The sequence below is a fragment of the Zonotrichia leucophrys genome, chromosome Z (genome assembly GCF_028769735.1).
Source record: "Zonotrichia leucophrys gambelii isolate GWCS_2022_RI chromosome Z, RI_Zleu_2.0, whole genome shotgun sequence".
NCBI classification, from domain to species: domain Eukaryota; kingdom Metazoa; phylum Chordata; class Aves; order Passeriformes; family Passerellidae; genus Zonotrichia; species Zonotrichia leucophrys.
In genome coordinates this window covers 43,572,316-43,591,078 of record NC_088200.1, presented here as the reverse complement: position 1 = coordinate 43,591,078, position 18,763 = coordinate 43,572,316, and the positions used below count along the sequence as shown (strand labels likewise).

The following is an 18,763-nucleotide window of genomic DNA, read 5'->3' as shown; positions in this document are numbered from 1 at the left end:
GTTCTCTGAAATAGGCAACATTACTACACTATTACCACCAAAGCACTCTGGATTTCACTCTGTGCCAGTCAGTCATACATTAGACCTAAAATCCCAAGGTGTCATGTAAATGCATGACTCATAAAGTGACTGTTGAATAGGGCTATTGAATCAGACTAGCATGAACAAACCTATTCCATAATTTTCAGGAGAAGGTAACCTATTCTTACCTGGAATTCAACTTGTGGTCGTAGCTTTCAAAGATTAGCTTTCAAAGATTAACTACAGTGATGCTACATAATCATGACTTATTCCAGTGTTCTCAGTGTCTAAATTACATACAAATTGATTTAAGAGTGAGAGCATTTTCTCAGAGTTATCTTAAACTCTTCAGCAAGTTAAAAATAAAATAGAGGTTTTCTTACTTAGGGATGTTTTTATTTATCAGATAAATAATGTTTACATCTGATTAGACTGAACATAAATGTAATAAATTGCCAATTACTTTCATTCTTCTTCCAATGTAAAATAGCATTGGATACAGTTTTATCATTTTCTTGCTATATAAAGATAGTAAATAATATACATGAATAACATTCTTAATACCAACCAATAAAATATTGTATAGTGGCATAATTTAGGAAAAAAGAAATGTTCACCTGGTGTAAATACATGTTCAAATTCCAATGTATTGTTCAAATTCCAAAACCTTAACATTGCTCAGAAATTAACTCACATTCAACTTGTAAAACTGGACAGAGGAGGAAATGCAGAGAAATGAAACAGAAACACAACAGTAATGATAATATCCTTTCAAAATAAGAGCTTCCAATTAAATTATGGTTGTGTGATTTATACTACAATATTTTGCATTGTTGCATTGACCTTCATGTTAATGCAAACATACAATGAATTCAAAATCACATTGACTTAAAGTTTAACTTTGACAGACTTTAACTTTATTCCTCCTCCCATTCTGGTTATTACTTACATATTTTCCAGAAAGTTTGACTCAGAACTAAGTTAATGCAGACCTTCAACAACTTGGTTGATAGTTGCTTGGCTGCTTCATTGATGACTACAGCACAAAAACAAATCTAAAAACCATGTACTGACTTCAGTCCCTTGAGACTAATGTAATACGGATGAATGTTCTAGATACAGAGCAAAGGAAACAGACAGATTTAAAAACCTATCTAAGAGCAAGTTCTTCACTCATTTGTTGCTGGGCACTGGAACAGCTCCCAGGGAAGTGGCCACAGCAGCAGCCTGACAGAGCTCAAGAAGCATTTGGACAGTGCTCTCAGGCACAGGGTGTGACAGGGATAGCCCTGTGCAGGGCCAGGAGCTGGGTGTTGATGATCATTGTAAATCCCAGCCGAGTGTTTCCTGTGATTCAGTGAATTTAACTCCCTGAACAAACCACAGAAACATGAAATTTAAAGTGAAGTTCAGAGATCTGAAACACAGACTCAGTAATAATAGTAGAGTGCAGACTTTATCTAGGCTGTGTTCTGTTTCCTTTTGCAAAAAAGAGCTCTCAGATCTAACCCACAATTTTGTGCTATGTGTCTTCCTATTATGTAAAGACAGCAGCTGCTAGAAGGAAGACTATCCCTTCCCATAAACCTAAATTCCACATGCAATGCATTGCAAACTATAAAAAAAAATAGCACAAAGGACTAGCTGTATGACAAGTTTCTACGTAACATAAATCTTTGAAGACTAAGAAGTTAGCAGTAGTGGAAGTTATGTAATAGAGCAGAATGAAGAGTTCTATTTATTTTACAAATAGTGTTAACACAAATTGAAGTACCTGACAAATCTCCTTAACCTCCTATTTATTGTACTAAGAAGACACATTACCACTTTCGACTAAGAACATAGCAGATGACAATACTAATCCATTCTTACCTACTTTATATGTTATTTAGGTGCTCAGAACATAAACAGTATGGAATTTAAAAAAAAACCCAACAACCCCCCACATTTAATTAATGAATTAGGAATTTTAGTTTCTAACCTATTCAGGAGGGAGCTTACTTCTCTTTAAATGCCAAATTTCACTAATATAAATCTTCTGTTAAGTTAGATGTTAGCAGTAATCAGCTATATTGCTTTCTTTAAGGAACAGCCTTACATTTAATCCGGCAATACACAGAAATGCAGTTTCTTGACAAAGAGACAAACAAGTTTTTAGAACCAACTGTATCCCTCAGTGCATCCAAATTCTAGCAACCTTTTCAACTTAAGATGTCAAAGGAAAAAAAAAATCCCAAATCCTAGTTCTGTTCTTACTGTTAATGCAATCTTTCTGAGGAGCATGAAAATCACTTCCTCTTCCTCAGGCAAGTGAAGTCTTTTAGCCTTTCTCCAAGTTAGAATACTGCAGCATTTTTGTAAATAACTGCAAAACTCACTCACAAAGTATGTGTAGTGGTATTAGTAAAGGAAATTGTGTAAATATTTGAAATGGTCTTCCAGAGAAAATATATGTCTATAATTATATGAAGAAGAAAAGCAATTAATAGCAAAAAATTGTGTATCATTTTCACCTCAAATTCACCCAAGAACAGACAGCCTGCTGAGAGAAACATTCACTTCTAACAGAGAAATCCCAATCTTCATCTGAATCTAGTAAATTCAGATATATCTATTTAGTGAAGGATGCACTGAACAAAGAATATGTATGTATGATTTGAATGACATAGGTATTGAAAAGAACACTTCAAATCCCTAACCCTAACCCAGAAAACACCTTTTTGTGAGTGTTATCACAGCATCTGTATGAAATTTTTTTTCCTCATAATTTTATTCTGTTATAAACTAATCACAGCTTCACTAAACTTACCAGATTAAACAACCCAAAATTTAGGCTGCCTTCTTTTAAAACAAGTATTGAAGTTTATATTGAGGCATATCAGTATCAAGCTATATGATTTAACATCTATTGCACTGGAGCTATTAATTAACAATTTATAGAAATTGTTCCATAAATAGAATCTTAAAAATATACAGGTACTATCATACCTAAAAAGAAATAAATATATAGGCTGTGCATATCAATAAGAAACATAAATACTTTACTTGATTAAGACCAGCTGGTATCAGGAATTAAAAATATGTCTGTTATTGATACCTGTTTACGTTATTTGTGTAAGAGTTTCTCTTCAAAGAATAAGGAACCAGAGCAAATGGTTCACCTCATCTAATAAAAATAAGTGCTGTTAAAGAGTTGCTTAGTTCCAGCTGACCTTGAATGTAATTGGCTACTTTGGATGTCTCTATGGTATATGCCACTAAGAAGATAAAAATATACAGGATTAAAATCTGAACTGATAAAGCTAAGAAATTAAGTATTACTTCTGTAATAAGCCTACTTTATGAAAGTACGTGAATACTAAAATATCTCCTTACTGATTGCTGTCGAACTGTGAATAAGTTTAAAAATAAGCTATCAAAAGCAGAAGTATCTAATATTTTAATTTTCTTCTTCTTACCTGTTTAAAAATTATGATTAAAGAATTCAAAGCATGTCTATTTTTTTTTCACACCATGTCTATCTACCTGACCTTACTTGTATGCCACCACACTCACCAAATTTTTATATACACTTAAGTCTATACAAGTAATATTATTTTGTATCTTAAAATAAAGATGGAGGCATTTATTTTATATTTTGGTTTTTTACAGTGCAACAGTAAAAATGCTCTTCTTTTTTCTGTATTATTTAAGCATTCACTTGAAACCCTATACAATTTTAAGAACATTGTTTTACAAGGTTGATTATTGAAAAGATGAGATTGTTTCACTGTACTGAAAAATGAAAGCTACAAAAAGCCCCACAAAACCCCCAAACATTTTAAGTCACAAAACCCAACTAAGCTAAATAAAAGAGTCTATCAATTAAGATGCCAGGGCAGAGACCATTTCTTCCTATTGTGAATAAAGGCATGAACAAGCTTGTGTGGTGGTTAACTGTGGGAAAGAAAAGAGACTTTTTCTTTAATTTTAAAAACCAAAATATATAGGGCTCAAAATTTAAGAACCACTTTTACTCCTTGGTATCAATGTATTATATTAGACTGCCACTTGAATTTTGAAAGTACTTATACAACACAGGTTTGGAATTGTAGAAACAACGATAAAAAGTGAAGGTGAAATGATGATTTAGGATGCATACATCACAAAATTGTATCTGCATGACTAAAAAAAAATCAAGGACCACAAGATATTTATCATGTTTTGACATGTTACCACAACTTTCCTGTCTTCTTTTTTGATTCAGTCACAGATACATGCTGTTATAACAAAAATGCAATTTTGTGCTACATTTTTTGGTAAATATTATGAAGGAATTAAGATATATCAATTAATTTTCTAAGTTGAGGAACAGAGTAAGAAGACTACAATTTAAATTTGGTTTAAAACTCCTCAATGGGAAGGATTAATACTTACAAAGTAATAAACCAAACCAGTGTACCTGTCAGTAGCAAACTGTAGCCCTAAGGTTTATATTGTCAATGTTCTTTGCCTCTATTTTATCACCTATATTATTACATTGCATTGTATCTTGAAAGATTTGAGCAATAACCAAACATTTTACACTAAATTAAGTTGTTCCAGTAGCAAACAACTGTTAAAGAACTGCAGAATTAGGATGCATTTTAGGATCATGACTGTCTCAAAAAAATTGCATGTAGCCTTCAATTAATAAAAACCAGAAGCTGTGAAATGTAATTCAGTATCCAATAATCTATGTAACCTATTTGTTTAAAAGTTCTTCCTATATTTTGATTACCTACAATTGACCTTTCTCTTCAGAGTCTCTGAACAAATGAAAACGTGTGTTTTAGACAAGTAAAACATGGTGAAAAGACATGTATTAATGTACAAAAAGTAGACAGAAATGAAGATTTCAAATACGATTTGTCTTCTAGACCTTGCCTTCTTTATATTCCTAATAGCCGTTTAAAAATCTCGAATCAAGCATTTCTCAAAGAAATCAAACACAAGACTAACATCCTATATATACACTGCAGTTATATCAGAAAGAAAATAGCAATAGTATTAACAAGTAACCTGACTGAAAACACTAGCTATTTATCAAGTGAAACACCTAAGACTAGGGAATTGTGAGGGAGGAAAAAAAAAACCTACAGAAACCAACAGGTAAATTGGAAATGTCATGGTCTTTTAGCCTTAGTGAGGTAAGGCATTTTTAGTAAATAATAACACCAGTGAAAACACTCCTTAATAAATTTAACAACTTCCTTCAGCATCCTCCACTATACATCATTTGAAATCTCTACTTTGCTGCAGCTCATCCTCTTTGACATGTACTTTCATTGTAATATTTTCAATATTTATGACATTCCTACTACTTTTGCAGCTGGAATCATTTTGGTTCTCCTCCTGCTTGACACCTCTTCTCTCAGAATTACAAGTGCATGTATTTCTCAAAATACTGGTGAAGCAGTCCCTTTGCTCAGTTATCAATTCACAGAGGAAAACTGGGAGATGAAAAGACAGCAGTAGGGCTGAAGAGCAGACACAAGCAACAAAGCTTGCTTTAAATAGAAAATAACTAAAAGCTGCCGAGCTCAGGTCACCACCCATTACTGACTTGCCATCACAAAGTTTTCTCTCTTCCCATGTTAGAGATCCACCTGGTTTCAAATAATCAAATACCTCAAATACTCTCTCTGTTCAAATACCTCAAATACTCTCTCTGTTTCTTTGTTTGTCATCAGAGATTCTGATAACATCATCTTTTCCCTCATTACTCATTACATCTACAGAAAGTTCTAAATTCTGATGAAAAAACGATGTATCTCTATTGTTGCCTCGCATATTCCAAACTGACAAATGTATGCTCCATCCTAAGATTATATTCAGGAAACAGACAATCCAGGTTTTAAAATATTATTGTGACCTCTATCAAAAATCAAAGTATCCTGTACTTTTTAATTTATTTTTTCTATACATTGCAAACACCTTGTGATAGCTAGATCTGTCACTTATGTCCCCTATAAATTTCACACACTTCACATATATTAATGCACATCACCCAGTTTCAAGAGCAGAAAAGTGATGTTATACATTGAAGAATCTTGAAAGTGTTTCTAAGTACTCTAAAATTTCAATGGGCTATGTAGTATGGTGCATTTACATTTTATTTACACAAGAACTACGACATTTGGCTTATTCACCAAAAAAATATTTCAGGTGCCTAATTAGTGCCTAATCATCTTACCTTTACAGATTCACTTAAGACTTGGGTTCTATCTGCTTCTTCACTGGATTGCAATTCTAGTTTATTATTTAACTCCTGTAGCTGTTGTGCTTGTTCATTCAAAAGCAATTGTGCCTGATGCTCCCGATGTAATGCATTATTTAATTCTTCACATACACTTTCAAACCTCTCATGGGTGATTAATTTCTGATAAGAAAAATAAATTGTGTTTGATTATGTAACTATACTTACCTGTTTACATACTTGACTTCCCAAGTTCCACTTGGGAGCATATTAAATTCTAAAATAAAAGTATGCTAAAGGTTATGATTTATTTAGGTTTTTTAACTCAAAGACAGACCACCAAGCAATGAAATGGCCAGACAACTTTATTCACTGTATTTTTTCAAAACAGCATTCAGACTACTGTAAACAGTATGCATTTGCTATTCTATTCAAATTAACACCCTAGATTGCTAAGAACCAATATTTAGAAGGAAATATGCAGATAAATGTCCCACATTTTAGTGCATATCTTGTCAATCCTTGTAAACATCTTCCTGAACTCTTTCTCACTTTCCAAAAGTGTTCCAGAAAGACAAAATAGTTCTTCAAGGAAAATCATTGTCAACACTTGAATGGCAATCTAAACTGTAATAATTTCTTCCAATTTTCCCAGAACTGTAAGCATTAAAACTCAGTATGAGCAAAACTGAAGATAAGCAGATATAATTTTGTCTGTTTGAGTAAGAAAAACTTTGAGTAAGAAAAAAATATTTTACCAGCTAGGAATAGGAAGAAGAATTGATTTGACACTATCTGTTAAATACTCTCTGCTTGGAAGCACCTTGATTGGGACACACTGATGAGTCTACCAACTATGCTTCAGTATCAGGTCACAGCCACAGAAAACACAGCTTTTTCTGGGCCACAGCTGTTTTAGCTGTACAGTGTACCTGTTGAACATGTATCCATTAACCATTCTTAATTCTTAACCATTAACAATCTCAAACAGTTCAAACATATGTTCAATTCTGAATGCAACCTGCAAGAAATAAGCATAGTAGGCAAGGTTCATAGTGAACCTCCAGCACGCTAAAGAAAAACAAGTTTCTTCCCCTGCAAGGGCTGAAGACACAGTTCTGTACATATGACAGGGGTCTAACTGAGAACCCACCAAATACCATTACCCCTCAATTACCATGTCTATTAGTCACAATACTGTGGTTTCAAGCAGTTAAGGAACCTTTTTGTTGTGTCTTCTTGCTCCTGTTGGACAACCTATTTACAGGCTAGCAAATGCACTGTGTTTAAGTAAATAAATCAGTGACAGCTAGGAGTCAGAGGAATTTGGTGCATACATGCTAGCAGGAATGGAGAAGAGAGACTTTTTTTCCCCTTCCATAAACTTAGTCCTTCAGAGGAACAGCCACACTAAAATTTGCATTGATTAACTCAGGTCATAACCCAGCATCAAAGATACAAAAAAATGTCTATCATAATATTCAGCAATATCCACACAGAGTTTATACTTCTTGAAGTTCTCATGAACACACTTATTCAATACCCTCATGGCAGCTGACTTTAATCTGCTGAAATGAGATCTATAAATGTTTTTGGGGTATATAAATCACATCAACATTTTCAACACACAGAAGAAAACGTGGTTGCTGAAGACCAAACATATAATTTACAAGAGCATCTCATTCTACAAATCAAAAAGAAACTCTTGGGGAAGGGAAGCCTTTCTAAACACATCTGACTTCTAGTTTAGTGACCCTTACAATGCAAATCTTCTGGAAAATTCTTTTAATATTAGAATGATTTTTATACTTATTTTCAAAAGAATACACACAAACATGTCTTATAAGCAGTCACCTCTAAATCAAATATACTTACTTGCTTAAGCGTATTTAATTGCTCTTGCAGCCTCTGTGCTTTGTCTGCTTCTTTTTTTATCTCGCTGAAATTTGATTTGAATTCTGCAAGTTGTAGGCGCAGTGAGAGGCGTTCCACTTCTGCTGTATGTAGTCTTTGTGTAAATTCAAATATTTGCTTCTGCAAGGATTCTATGTTTTTCTGTTAATAATCAGAAATAAATTTATATGCTTTAACATGAACTATTTTATCAATAAAAGAGTCACATGTAATACCCAAGCAAATTGGACAAAACTCTCATTTTGTCCATCATCTCTAAGATGCATGAGTGCAAAATGTGAACTTGTTTCACCGTCGTACTCTTGGGGGTAACTGAAAATTCTGTTTTCAAGAAAGTACTATTTTAATGTAAGGCCCACAATAAAAGACCAATTATTTCAGGTTTCTCCTTTCTCTCTGATTATAGGGAAAAGGCTATCTTTACTGAAAGATGGAACGCAAAGCACGAGAAAACAGAAACACCACCCCCCACCCCCCAAAAAAGAAACCACAACAAAAAAAAAACTCAGTAACATTTAATTGAAGCCAAAAGCAAGTTAGTTCTTACAAAGCAAATACAACTTTGAAAGAACTTTAAAAACCCTTTTTCTTAGATGCATCAAATATCTTCTTAAAATTCTTTGACATAAAAGAAAAAGTACATTGGTGCTCTAATGCTTCTGGGTGTTGGGAATCTGATGTCTCCATAGTTGTAATGGTTCAATGTAACAGTCTCATAAACTGAAACAAAATTATGGTGCTATCAAGAGAGCTTCATCCCAACACTTAGGCCATGAACCTACGGCTTACATAAGGTAGGACTATAATTATGCGTACCATACTGGATACTCTGTCACACAATCCAGCTTCCAGGGCCTGGTTATTTATTTTATTGAGTCCATGAGCCAGGCACTGTACCAAGGAGTCTTTCTCCAGATAAGTAATGCACTTGCAGTGGTGTAATGGAACCGTCTCCATTATAACACTCAGCTTGTCCATAAGTTTTGAAAATGAATTCCTGGCTGCATTTAACAGTAACTTTCCAGAAAGCCAGGACTTTGTACCTTTAAAAAAAAACAAAACAAAACAAAAAAAACAGACAAACAAAACCCCCAAACAAACAAACAAAAAAACCCCTACGAAACAACAAAACCCAAATCAAAACACAGAAAAGAAACATCAAGTAGGTTATTAGTTTCAGTTTCTTTCAGTGAAAGAAACCAAAGTAAAGAAGATCTTAAAGCTACTCAATAGAAATTTTCCATTAAGGACTGGAAGATTGAGTCCAAAGGAATATTTCAGAGAGACTTGAAGACAAATTGTGTATTTAGCAATGAAAATCCTAATCCTATCAATTTGCAAATGGGAGGGTAGAATAAGATTCTAAAGAATAGGATTTCTTTGTCATCAGACTACTTGTCCAGTTGTTATCATGTTCTCCAGTACCATCCTTTCTAAAGACTTTAGTGTTCTAATTTTGTAATTCAGAAAACATGCAAGACAAATGCAAGCAAATAGAAGTCAGGTCAAATAAGTAAGAACTAATAGCACATGGTAAAACACTTTATTGTAATATTTACAATGCAAACTTCTGAGGGTTTCCTGATTTTTCCTCCCTCCCCTCTACAGATGTCTAAATCATTTGCTGTTCAAAATTAGTGAGGCTTGGTACCTTAATGCCATACTATTTATATTCTGAGACAGGAGAATATAATTTACCTTATTCCAAGGCAATTAAAATTTTACAGCTACAATTACGTATTTCCCCACAGGATTTTGGTAATCATCCTTCTCATATAATGGACTTAAGGCCCCAGCACACCCAACATGTCCTGCTTACTGCTAGATTCGTCAGGTCTGTAATTAATAATTGTGTTTAATGTTGATAAATAAAATTGTCAGTGCTCCTTCCACTAATTGGTATTCCAGATAACAGTTAATAGGTTTATTTATGCCTTAATAAAAGTCTTGTAATTTAGTTTTCCCTCTGCTAGGCAGGTCTTAATCTGTCATTACTTGTCTTATGATACTATCAGTGTAAGATGACAAGCATGGAAGAGCTTATTTACATTCAGTAGTACAGGAGATCTCCTGTTGCTGCAGTGAACTAAAATATTTGCTTAAGAGTATAAACAGAAAAAAATAACCCTGGCTTAAGTTAAAGAATTTCTGTTTATAGACTGTGAGGGAAAAAGCCAGAGGTACAAAGCAAACAGAACATGATTATTGATGTGTTTTTATTACAAATCTCATTGTAAAGAAGATTATTTACATGTGAGGCTGAGATTTATCTGTAAGCAATAACAAAAAAAGCACATGATAAAATCAAATATTTTATTTTCAAAGCTATTTTCCTGTTCAGGTTTGAAATAGCACCACTCCAGTGAGTCCAGTGCTTAACTGGAGTATCATTTTTGAGTACATGCTCTCTATAACTTCAGTGACTAGTAGATCTGTCTTTTCCTCATCACTAAAATAGCACCTTTGAGGTTAAAAATCTAATGAGGCATTTTTATCTTGCACTTCAACTAACTAAACATCCTTTACAATAAAAAAAGTTATTCTTTTCATACCCAGAAAAAACTGCTATTGCAATTCTCCAGTCAGAATGCATTCACTAGTTGAATGTTTAGTTAAATTAACCTAAAATTAAAACTAGAACATTTTTATGGCCTTCTATGTAAGCTGATGCCAAAACCTTCTCAAAAACTGTCCTTTGCCATGATTTTTGGAATATATAGAATAAAGGAGCTCAATGAGCTACTGTTCCTTTGCTTTTCCTAGTATTTCCACTTGCTGTCTCAGGTTATGAGATATTGTTTGCCTGTCAGAAGCACATATTGTTTCTCCATATGTGCAGTACCTAGCATGGCAGCACTTTCCCTATGCCTAGAATCTCATGTTTAAATGTATCAAAAGTAAATTTAAAATAATAATGCAGACAAATGTGTTGTAGCATTTTCAAATGATCATTCCGCTTCTCAACAAGCACTCCCCTTAACCAGCACAGTTCAAGATATCACAGAATCACAGAATCACCAGGTTGAAAGAGACCTTAAAAATCATCAAGTCCAACCCGTGCCCTAACACCTTAACTAAACCATGGCACTAAGTGCCACATCCAGTCTTTTTTTGAACACACCCAGGGATGGGGACTCCATCACCTCCCCAGGCAGGCCATTCCAATATTTTATCACTCTTTCTGTGAAAAACTTCTTCCTAATATACAACCTATATTTCCCCTGACACAGCTTGATCACAGCTTAAGGCATTCTCTTGGGATAGCAATAGTCATGTCCTCCATTATTTTTATGAAGAGTAGCTTTGACTAAATAGACAGAAATATTTTGAAGGAAGTTACTGATTGCTTTGAAAGATAAAATGAAAACATAAATCAGTTCCACAAGGAGCTGTATCTATAACAACTGAGAGGAGAATAGACTGTTTAAGTATATATATCTTAAGTACCTGCCATGAAGGATGAAAGAATTACAATAAAAATTAAATTATGTGTTAAATTATGTACTTTATGATGTCTCTAAGAAATTATTAACACAAATACAGGTATACGACAAAGCAATTAAGCTTTACGTTAAGTAAATGGAAAAAAAGTGTCAAATATTACTTCACTGAAAGATGAAAAAATAATTCTTGTTTATTCTGTTTTGGTGAAATTGAACACCAGTCAGCAGGATTAACTTTGTACTATGCAAGACTTAAATGTTCATGTCAAACTTCTAAAGCTTTATATATTTAACAGTTGATGATATTTGTAGTGAAAACTTTGGCTGTTACCGTCTCTGGTTTATGACAGTACAGATTTTGTTCAAACAAACCTAAAATCTAACTTTACAAAAAAACCCAAAACAAACAAAAAAACTCCAACACTGCAATGAATTTGCATTGAAACTGAAGCAAAGAGATCATTCCAAGGCATGCTGGAATGAGTCCCAAACTAACTAACACTATAAAGTGAAACGATCATCAATGTCAAAACAGAACCACTTATTTAAAAGACTGAGAAAGGCGCCCCAAATGGTTCCCCAGAACCTAGCCATTTTTAAACATAATTTCTAAGACACTGAATCATTCCATCTTGATGATCCAGACAGCACCTTCTTGTAGCACTCTCTCGTGTGACATATAGTCTAATCCGGAACTGCCATTATTTAAAGACATGAAAGGATTGCCTATTTATAATTTTTTAAGAAATTCAACATAATTGAAGTCAGTTTGAAGATTTAAGTTCTACTTAAATTATTACTTATAGAACATAATGTAATTTTCTAAGTGTGGAAGCTTTCAAATATATTTCTTCAGAGCCTAATTACTTCAACACTTCTGGAAATTTCATATCAAACTTTAAATTATTTATTACTATTTTTTGACCCAAAAATTCTTAGGAGACTTGATCTCATGAGCAACAGAATTCCTAGTAAAACATGAGCAGATAGACCTTGCGATTCTGTGGAAATTACTTAAACAGACGTAAGATATTAAAGAATCACCAAACTGTCTGTGGTCATAACATTCCCAGCATGGTTCTTCCTAATTCTCAAAATCAAGCCTGTGTTGAGTGCAGAGATATCTAGTAAATAGAAATCAGTAGAATTCCCATGTTGTTCAAACTGCCAAAATACCATGATGTTTAAGGTATTGTTATCAGTCGCTTAAGCAGATCCATGCTGCTGCTCCATTTCTCTCAATTCTTCTTCAATTTGCTGTTCCTACACAATACTCTGTACACAGGAACACTTGCAGTATAAACCCTGTAAATACTCTGAAATACAGTTCAAACTTCGCTTTGTAAGGATATAAATTAAAGTTACTGAAAACAGGATGTCCAAAGAAGAAAGCTATGAAACTGAATCAAAACAATTTTGTTTCAGCGTCTTCTGGGATCGGTTTGTTATTTAGGCTTCTGGGAAATGAATCATCTTATTACTGTCCTGCTACTTCCATTTATTCATATAAATTATCTCTCCTTAAACATCCTTTATTCTGTGACAGAACTGCTGGTATTTTAAAACTACAGTTTACTGAAGAACTAAGGATGGCAGCAATGCAGAGAACCAAGCAAACTCTTAGGTCAGTTCTCGCTGCAAATAAATAAAGGAAAATAGTTAACAGCTGGGAATCATGAGGTGATATTTCCAAAGACTGACACTACAATTTTTTATAGGCATTGTAGAATTCTATAAAAGCAGAGACTGGGAAAATTAGGAAATCTAGACACATACCTAATTAAACATAAACTTAGAGAAGAAACATTGCAGAGACATAAAATAAGGACTGCTATGCATTGTATAAACTGAGAGCATTTTATTTCTCTCTCCAAAACTGTAAGACAGCAAATAAAGCACATGAAAATGTTATCCATGAAATTCACTGTTTTTTCAGATTTGGAACTACTAAATTCATATAATATAAAACACGGTATGAAATTATTTCCTTTCAGTCAGCAGCTGTAATGTCCCAAGTTGAAGACATGACAGTTTTAGAGCCCGTACTTAAGAAATACACAAATCAAATAAAAACAAAACTACATAGATTTTCTTCATAGAAAAAAATATTAGGTTGAGCTCCAGGAAAACACTTCTTGAATATTAGACCAGATGAAGAAGATAACTGAGAAGCTTGTAAGAGTTACTTCAAGGTTCTTACAAGAACCTTGTAAGAGTTACTTAATTTAAAAGGTTAGCCTACTTTTTAGGCTAAGCTTTTAAAAACAGGTTAGCCAAATACCTATTTGTGTGGTTTAGATTATTTTTAATATCTCACAGCCAAACAGGCAGAATGATATAAATGCTTTCTAAAAGCACTTTCCAGCCTTCTGTTCCCATGACTCTATATACCAGAAGGATAAAGTACCACATCACCAATTAAAGAAAATTCAATCTGTTCCATCAATACAGCTCTCAGGAGATTTGATCTAGAATAGTTTAAATAAATCCTAAAAATGGAGATGATGCAACCACCCTGATTATGTTTTTAATCTTCAACTACAAGAATATACTTTTAAAATTACCTGGTTTGTTGACAACATCCTGCAATTCAGTGACAGAACTGATTATTGCAGCAAGGAGGTCGGAACTAGCAAACCAGCTGAGTGCTTCCACACAGTCAAGCTCTTCATCTTCACAACCTATGGAATAGAATTGTAGCTACCAATATAACTCAATAACTTAAATGAGGCACACTACTTTCTCTTTCAGAAACTGACTAAAGCCAAAAGTTCATAAGCCATAGACTATTTTCAGGACAATTTAGACTGTATTAAATATCCTTCCACTAGCACTAAACCAGAAAAATAAATGAATCTTCTAGTTTCAAAAGCATTTTTTATACCATTTTTCCTTGTAGAGGGATACATAAGCTGGCTTGGTAACAGAAAGGGACTAAGAGATATGTATTTCCTCTAAAGGAAATCCAGAAATCTTACATTAATATTTTACCCGAATCACTAAAAAACGTTTTCGCATTTTTCAATAGGAAATAAGTACTACAAGTCATTACTAAATGAATACACATTCTCAAAAATAATGCTGGTGGCAAATAATGTAGGAACATTTCAAGAAATTTATCACATAGGGCAGATGCGGTAGGACCTAGTTCTGAAATCTACAGTGCAAATATTGAGGGTATTAAACCATGGGAGCTCACGTGTGCAGTTGCAACTTTACTTGCATTGTCAAACAGACTAAGCATTTCATTTTAGGGGAAATTACATGCATCAAGTTATCTAGAAGTTCCAAATTCAGAAATTACATTTGTTAAAATGTCATTAAATTTGTATTTACACTCTATTATAAATAATATTATTATATGTTATTCACTAGCCATGTCTTTTGACACAACATTTATAAAAGAAGAAGAAAAACCAGCTTACTTAACAGATTACGCTTGCCTTTGGATTCTCCTACACAAACAGGAATTCCAATGCCTTCTTTTAAGCCATTTGTCCAGGTGAAGAGGGAACTAGAAGACTGTGCTAAAACCTTAAGTCTGTTGGCTGCCAAAACTGCAATCACAGCTCTTCGGAATACATAAATCAGGCCCTGAGATTTTCTTCTCTTTAGTTTTGCTTCATCCTGATTGTTTTCCTTATCATCAGAGAGAGCATGAACTAAGGTCCTAATCTTCTGGTTCACTAATTCATAAATGTTCGCCTGATCCTGGAGAAGGTCTCTTTGGGAAGACATAGCACACAGTCTGCCATACAGAGGATACAGGGCCCCTGCCAGTAGTGCACAGGCTGCCAGGAGGGAGGAATGCTCCTTTTGAAACTGTGTTAACATCTTTTTCACAGAAATGTTTTCAAGAGCCAATTTCTCTTGGCTTTTTTCAAGGACATAAATTTTTTCCTTATTTTTCTCTGCTGCTTCTTGGTACTCCTGGGATAAGAGAAAAAAACACCAAACAAAAAAACCCAGAAGAAATATTAACTAAAAGTTTTTTTACTTAACAAAATCATTTTTACCTAGACAAAAGATAAAAGAAAATACTTTCTTTTTTCTTCACATTCAAGTAACACACTAAAGGAACAAATATTATTAGTAATGATGATAAAACTATCTCTCCTAAAAAACTGTTATACAATGAAATACATGAAAACAAAATAACAAAGTAAAATTTGCACAGTCTTCAGTTACAAATGGATTCCTGATGATTACCCTTAGTACTCCAATAGCCTGCACCTGGTTGTCCACAATGCAGTTTTATCAGTTGACGTAACAACAATTGCTTAGTAAGGAATTACATGCTCCAATTTAAGAAAGATCATTGCTTTACAAACAAGAAGTAAAGTTAGTATAAGGGAGAAGAAACAAATAAGGAAGGCTCTGGAACATAAACGTAGACAGATTGGCAGCAGCTGGAAAAGGGGAAGTAAAGGTGATCTCTTAATTACTTTGTAATCAACCCCCTACTTATATATTCACAGATTAATTAGGTCTCATACAGAAGTGAGTTTTCAAAAGAACAGTGTAATATAGATGTTTTTATTTTGCCTAGTACCATAATAGATTTTTTTAAGTTGCAGAACATTTTTTTTCCTCTAAATGCCCTGAAATAGGGAAAGAGGGAGATTTAAAATAGCAAGCTGGTATAGAGAAATTAAGATGGTAACAAGTCAGGAAATGCCAGGACTACAGTTAGAGGATGCAGACTGCAGTACTGGAATCAAGACGCTACACTGAGAGCTCTAAGTGACCTCAGAGACTTAAACTGGGTTTTTGATGCATAAAAGCCTGCTGTGATTGAAACAGTGACTACATTTAAACAGGCTCCACTGGTATAGGGAGATAATAAATTTTAGGCACTGCTCACAAAGACTGCATAAGCTCAAGTTAAATGCTAATACTTCAGCTACAACACATGGTCACAAAAAGGCAAACATAGATGCAACTACAAGTCCATATGATGATGAAAACTGAGGATTTTATTTAAGTTTCAGATGCCTCTCTTAGAGCTATGGACAATTTTGTTGAACACAGAGTGACATTATTCCTGTAGCAGTGGTCCAAAAAGAAGCAAAAAGGTATTATCCAGCCATATTCTCCTGCATTCTACTTGGTACAGGTCCCAACTAGTGGTGAGCAAGGTATCCTAGTTTCTTTTACCTCCTCCATCAAGCACAAAAGGGAAAAAATATACACAGCTATCCCTAGAATGAAAATAGAAGATTCCACGCTTCTATAGAGATGTACCCTAGTCAGTTCAAAATGTCTTTGACCAAATAAATATTTTATAATTTTTTTGGAAGGGAAAGAATTTGTAATGCTATTAAAATACTTCAAGCCATACAAAAATAGAGTAGGCCACTAAAATATTTAATTTCAAAATGCAATTAACAGGCCACACATGTCACTTTACTATGCTGAAATAAAGTATGAACATGGACAATACTTTCAGTGCTACTGCATTATTTACAGTGTTTGATTTTTATAGATGAAAACCCTGATAGCATGACTGGAAGGAACTGAAAAGGTGAGCCAAATTTAGAAAACAGCCTATGGTTTCTGGCCATCACAGGTGAAAGGCCAATATCTAAGTAAACAAACTGTGATCCCTACAGGGTTATTGGGCAGCAATACCAATATTCAGCGCTCTTACTAATTAAGGAGCTTTTTTAATGCTTTTTGTGATATGGTAATATGCAAAAGTAAATGAGACAACCTTTGACTTCAGAAATGTAAGTTTTGCAAGAAAATAGACCTTCTCTCTTTTACTGGCTAATAATTTCTTTTGCTACACCAGACACTGTTTCTAGAGTTTTCTTTAAAGCTTAAAAGCACAGTTCTTGAAAGAGACACGGACTTTTCTTCCTAAACATTGGCAAGCTGGTTTCCTTTGGTGTTTGAGCTTTGAGGGGCACCTCACTGAGTTGCAGAGCTCTATCCATTCCAAGAAACCTTAACAAAAAATCAGGTGCTACTAGCAAAACTATTTTATCCTACTTCTTACTACACCCTTAGCCTTTATTCTGGCATGGAAACAGAACTGAAAACTAGAAATATAATGACACAGAGACTTCAAAAGGTTTTTCTTTTGGAGACCTGAGCATAGATGGCAGTAGAGGAGAGAGGGCCCACCCCCACATGCACTAAAGCTGCCCCCAGGGAGGGCAAGCAAGCAGCAACACAATGAACAGAGAGGGCAAACAGCACGAAACATGAGCCAGAGCACCATGACACTGTTTCCACATGCAGGGCAAGCAGGAAGGGCACTGAAGCACTGCCGCCTCAAGCACTTAGCTCAGTTGGTGATCTTCACTCTCAGTTATTGAGCTGAGGTGTGGTATTTGTTTGGACAAAAGTTACTTCCTCTGTGCACACCAAAAAGGAAGGGGCAACCCAGATGGAGTGCCCATGAAACCATGCAGGAGTCTGGGTCTCAGACTGCAGGGAACTGTGGAGCCTGGCACTGCTCTCAGGGCAGCAGAGACAACAGCTGTGTGAATTGTGATCAGGTGGATGACTTACAAAGCCTAACACTGGAGCTGAGAGAAAAAGTAGAAAAACTAAGAAGAAATAGGGAGCCTGAGGAAGAGACTGAGTGGTGGAGCTGCATTCTACCACACCTCAAATGCACCCACTGTCCACTTCACCTGAAGCAATGGATCCCCCCCCTCTCTCACCACCAGGCAACATGGGACCTTAGAGACAGAGGTGAAACAGATTTCTCCTTGGGCGGAGCAGGTGAATCTCCTCCCAAACTACTTACCTTCCTAGGTGCCCTTATACAGCAGGTATGGGGCCCTGGAATCTCAGAATCAGGGAAATAAAAATGTGGATGAAAGTCCATCTAGGCTGGACCGATTGTCTAGGACAGGGCAGCCTACCCCCTACATTTTGACCTCCTCAATTAAGAAAAAAAGGAACGGCAGTAGTGACTCCCTTTTTAGAGAAATGAAGAGCCCAGTATGCCAACCAGAATTAACCTATACAGAAGTATGTTGCCTCCATGCAGCCCAGATAAGAGACATCACCAACAAACTGCCCACTGGTACAGCCAACTGATCACTACCCATCATCTGTTTACCAGGTGGGTAGCAACAAAGTCCCAATGAAAAGGCTGTGAATCATCAAGAGGACCTGAGTGCATTGGGATAACTGGTCAAGGGATCTGGAG

The 18,763-nt window shown here is 34.9% G+C and overlaps 1 protein-coding gene across 1 annotated transcript in view; it reads right to left on the bottom strand.

Annotated features, from left to right (window-relative positions):
* The window catches only part of CCDC171 (coiled-coil domain containing 171), a 157,250-nt gene that overhangs the window by 67,204 nt on the left and 71,283 nt on the right, over positions 1-18,763 (bottom strand). Inside the window, exons 16-20 of the mRNA XM_064736561.1 lie at positions 15,021-15,525; positions 14,160-14,276; positions 8,969-9,195; positions 8,114-8,293; positions 6,236-6,421 (exon numbers count right to left, since the gene is read on the bottom strand). Of these exons, the coding sequence (XP_064592631.1) occupies positions 6,236-6,421; positions 8,114-8,293; positions 8,969-9,195; positions 14,160-14,276; positions 15,021-15,525 (1,215 nt within the window). The remainder of the gene's footprint in view (positions 1-6,235; positions 6,422-8,113; positions 8,294-8,968; positions 9,196-14,159; positions 14,277-15,020; positions 15,526-18,763) is intronic.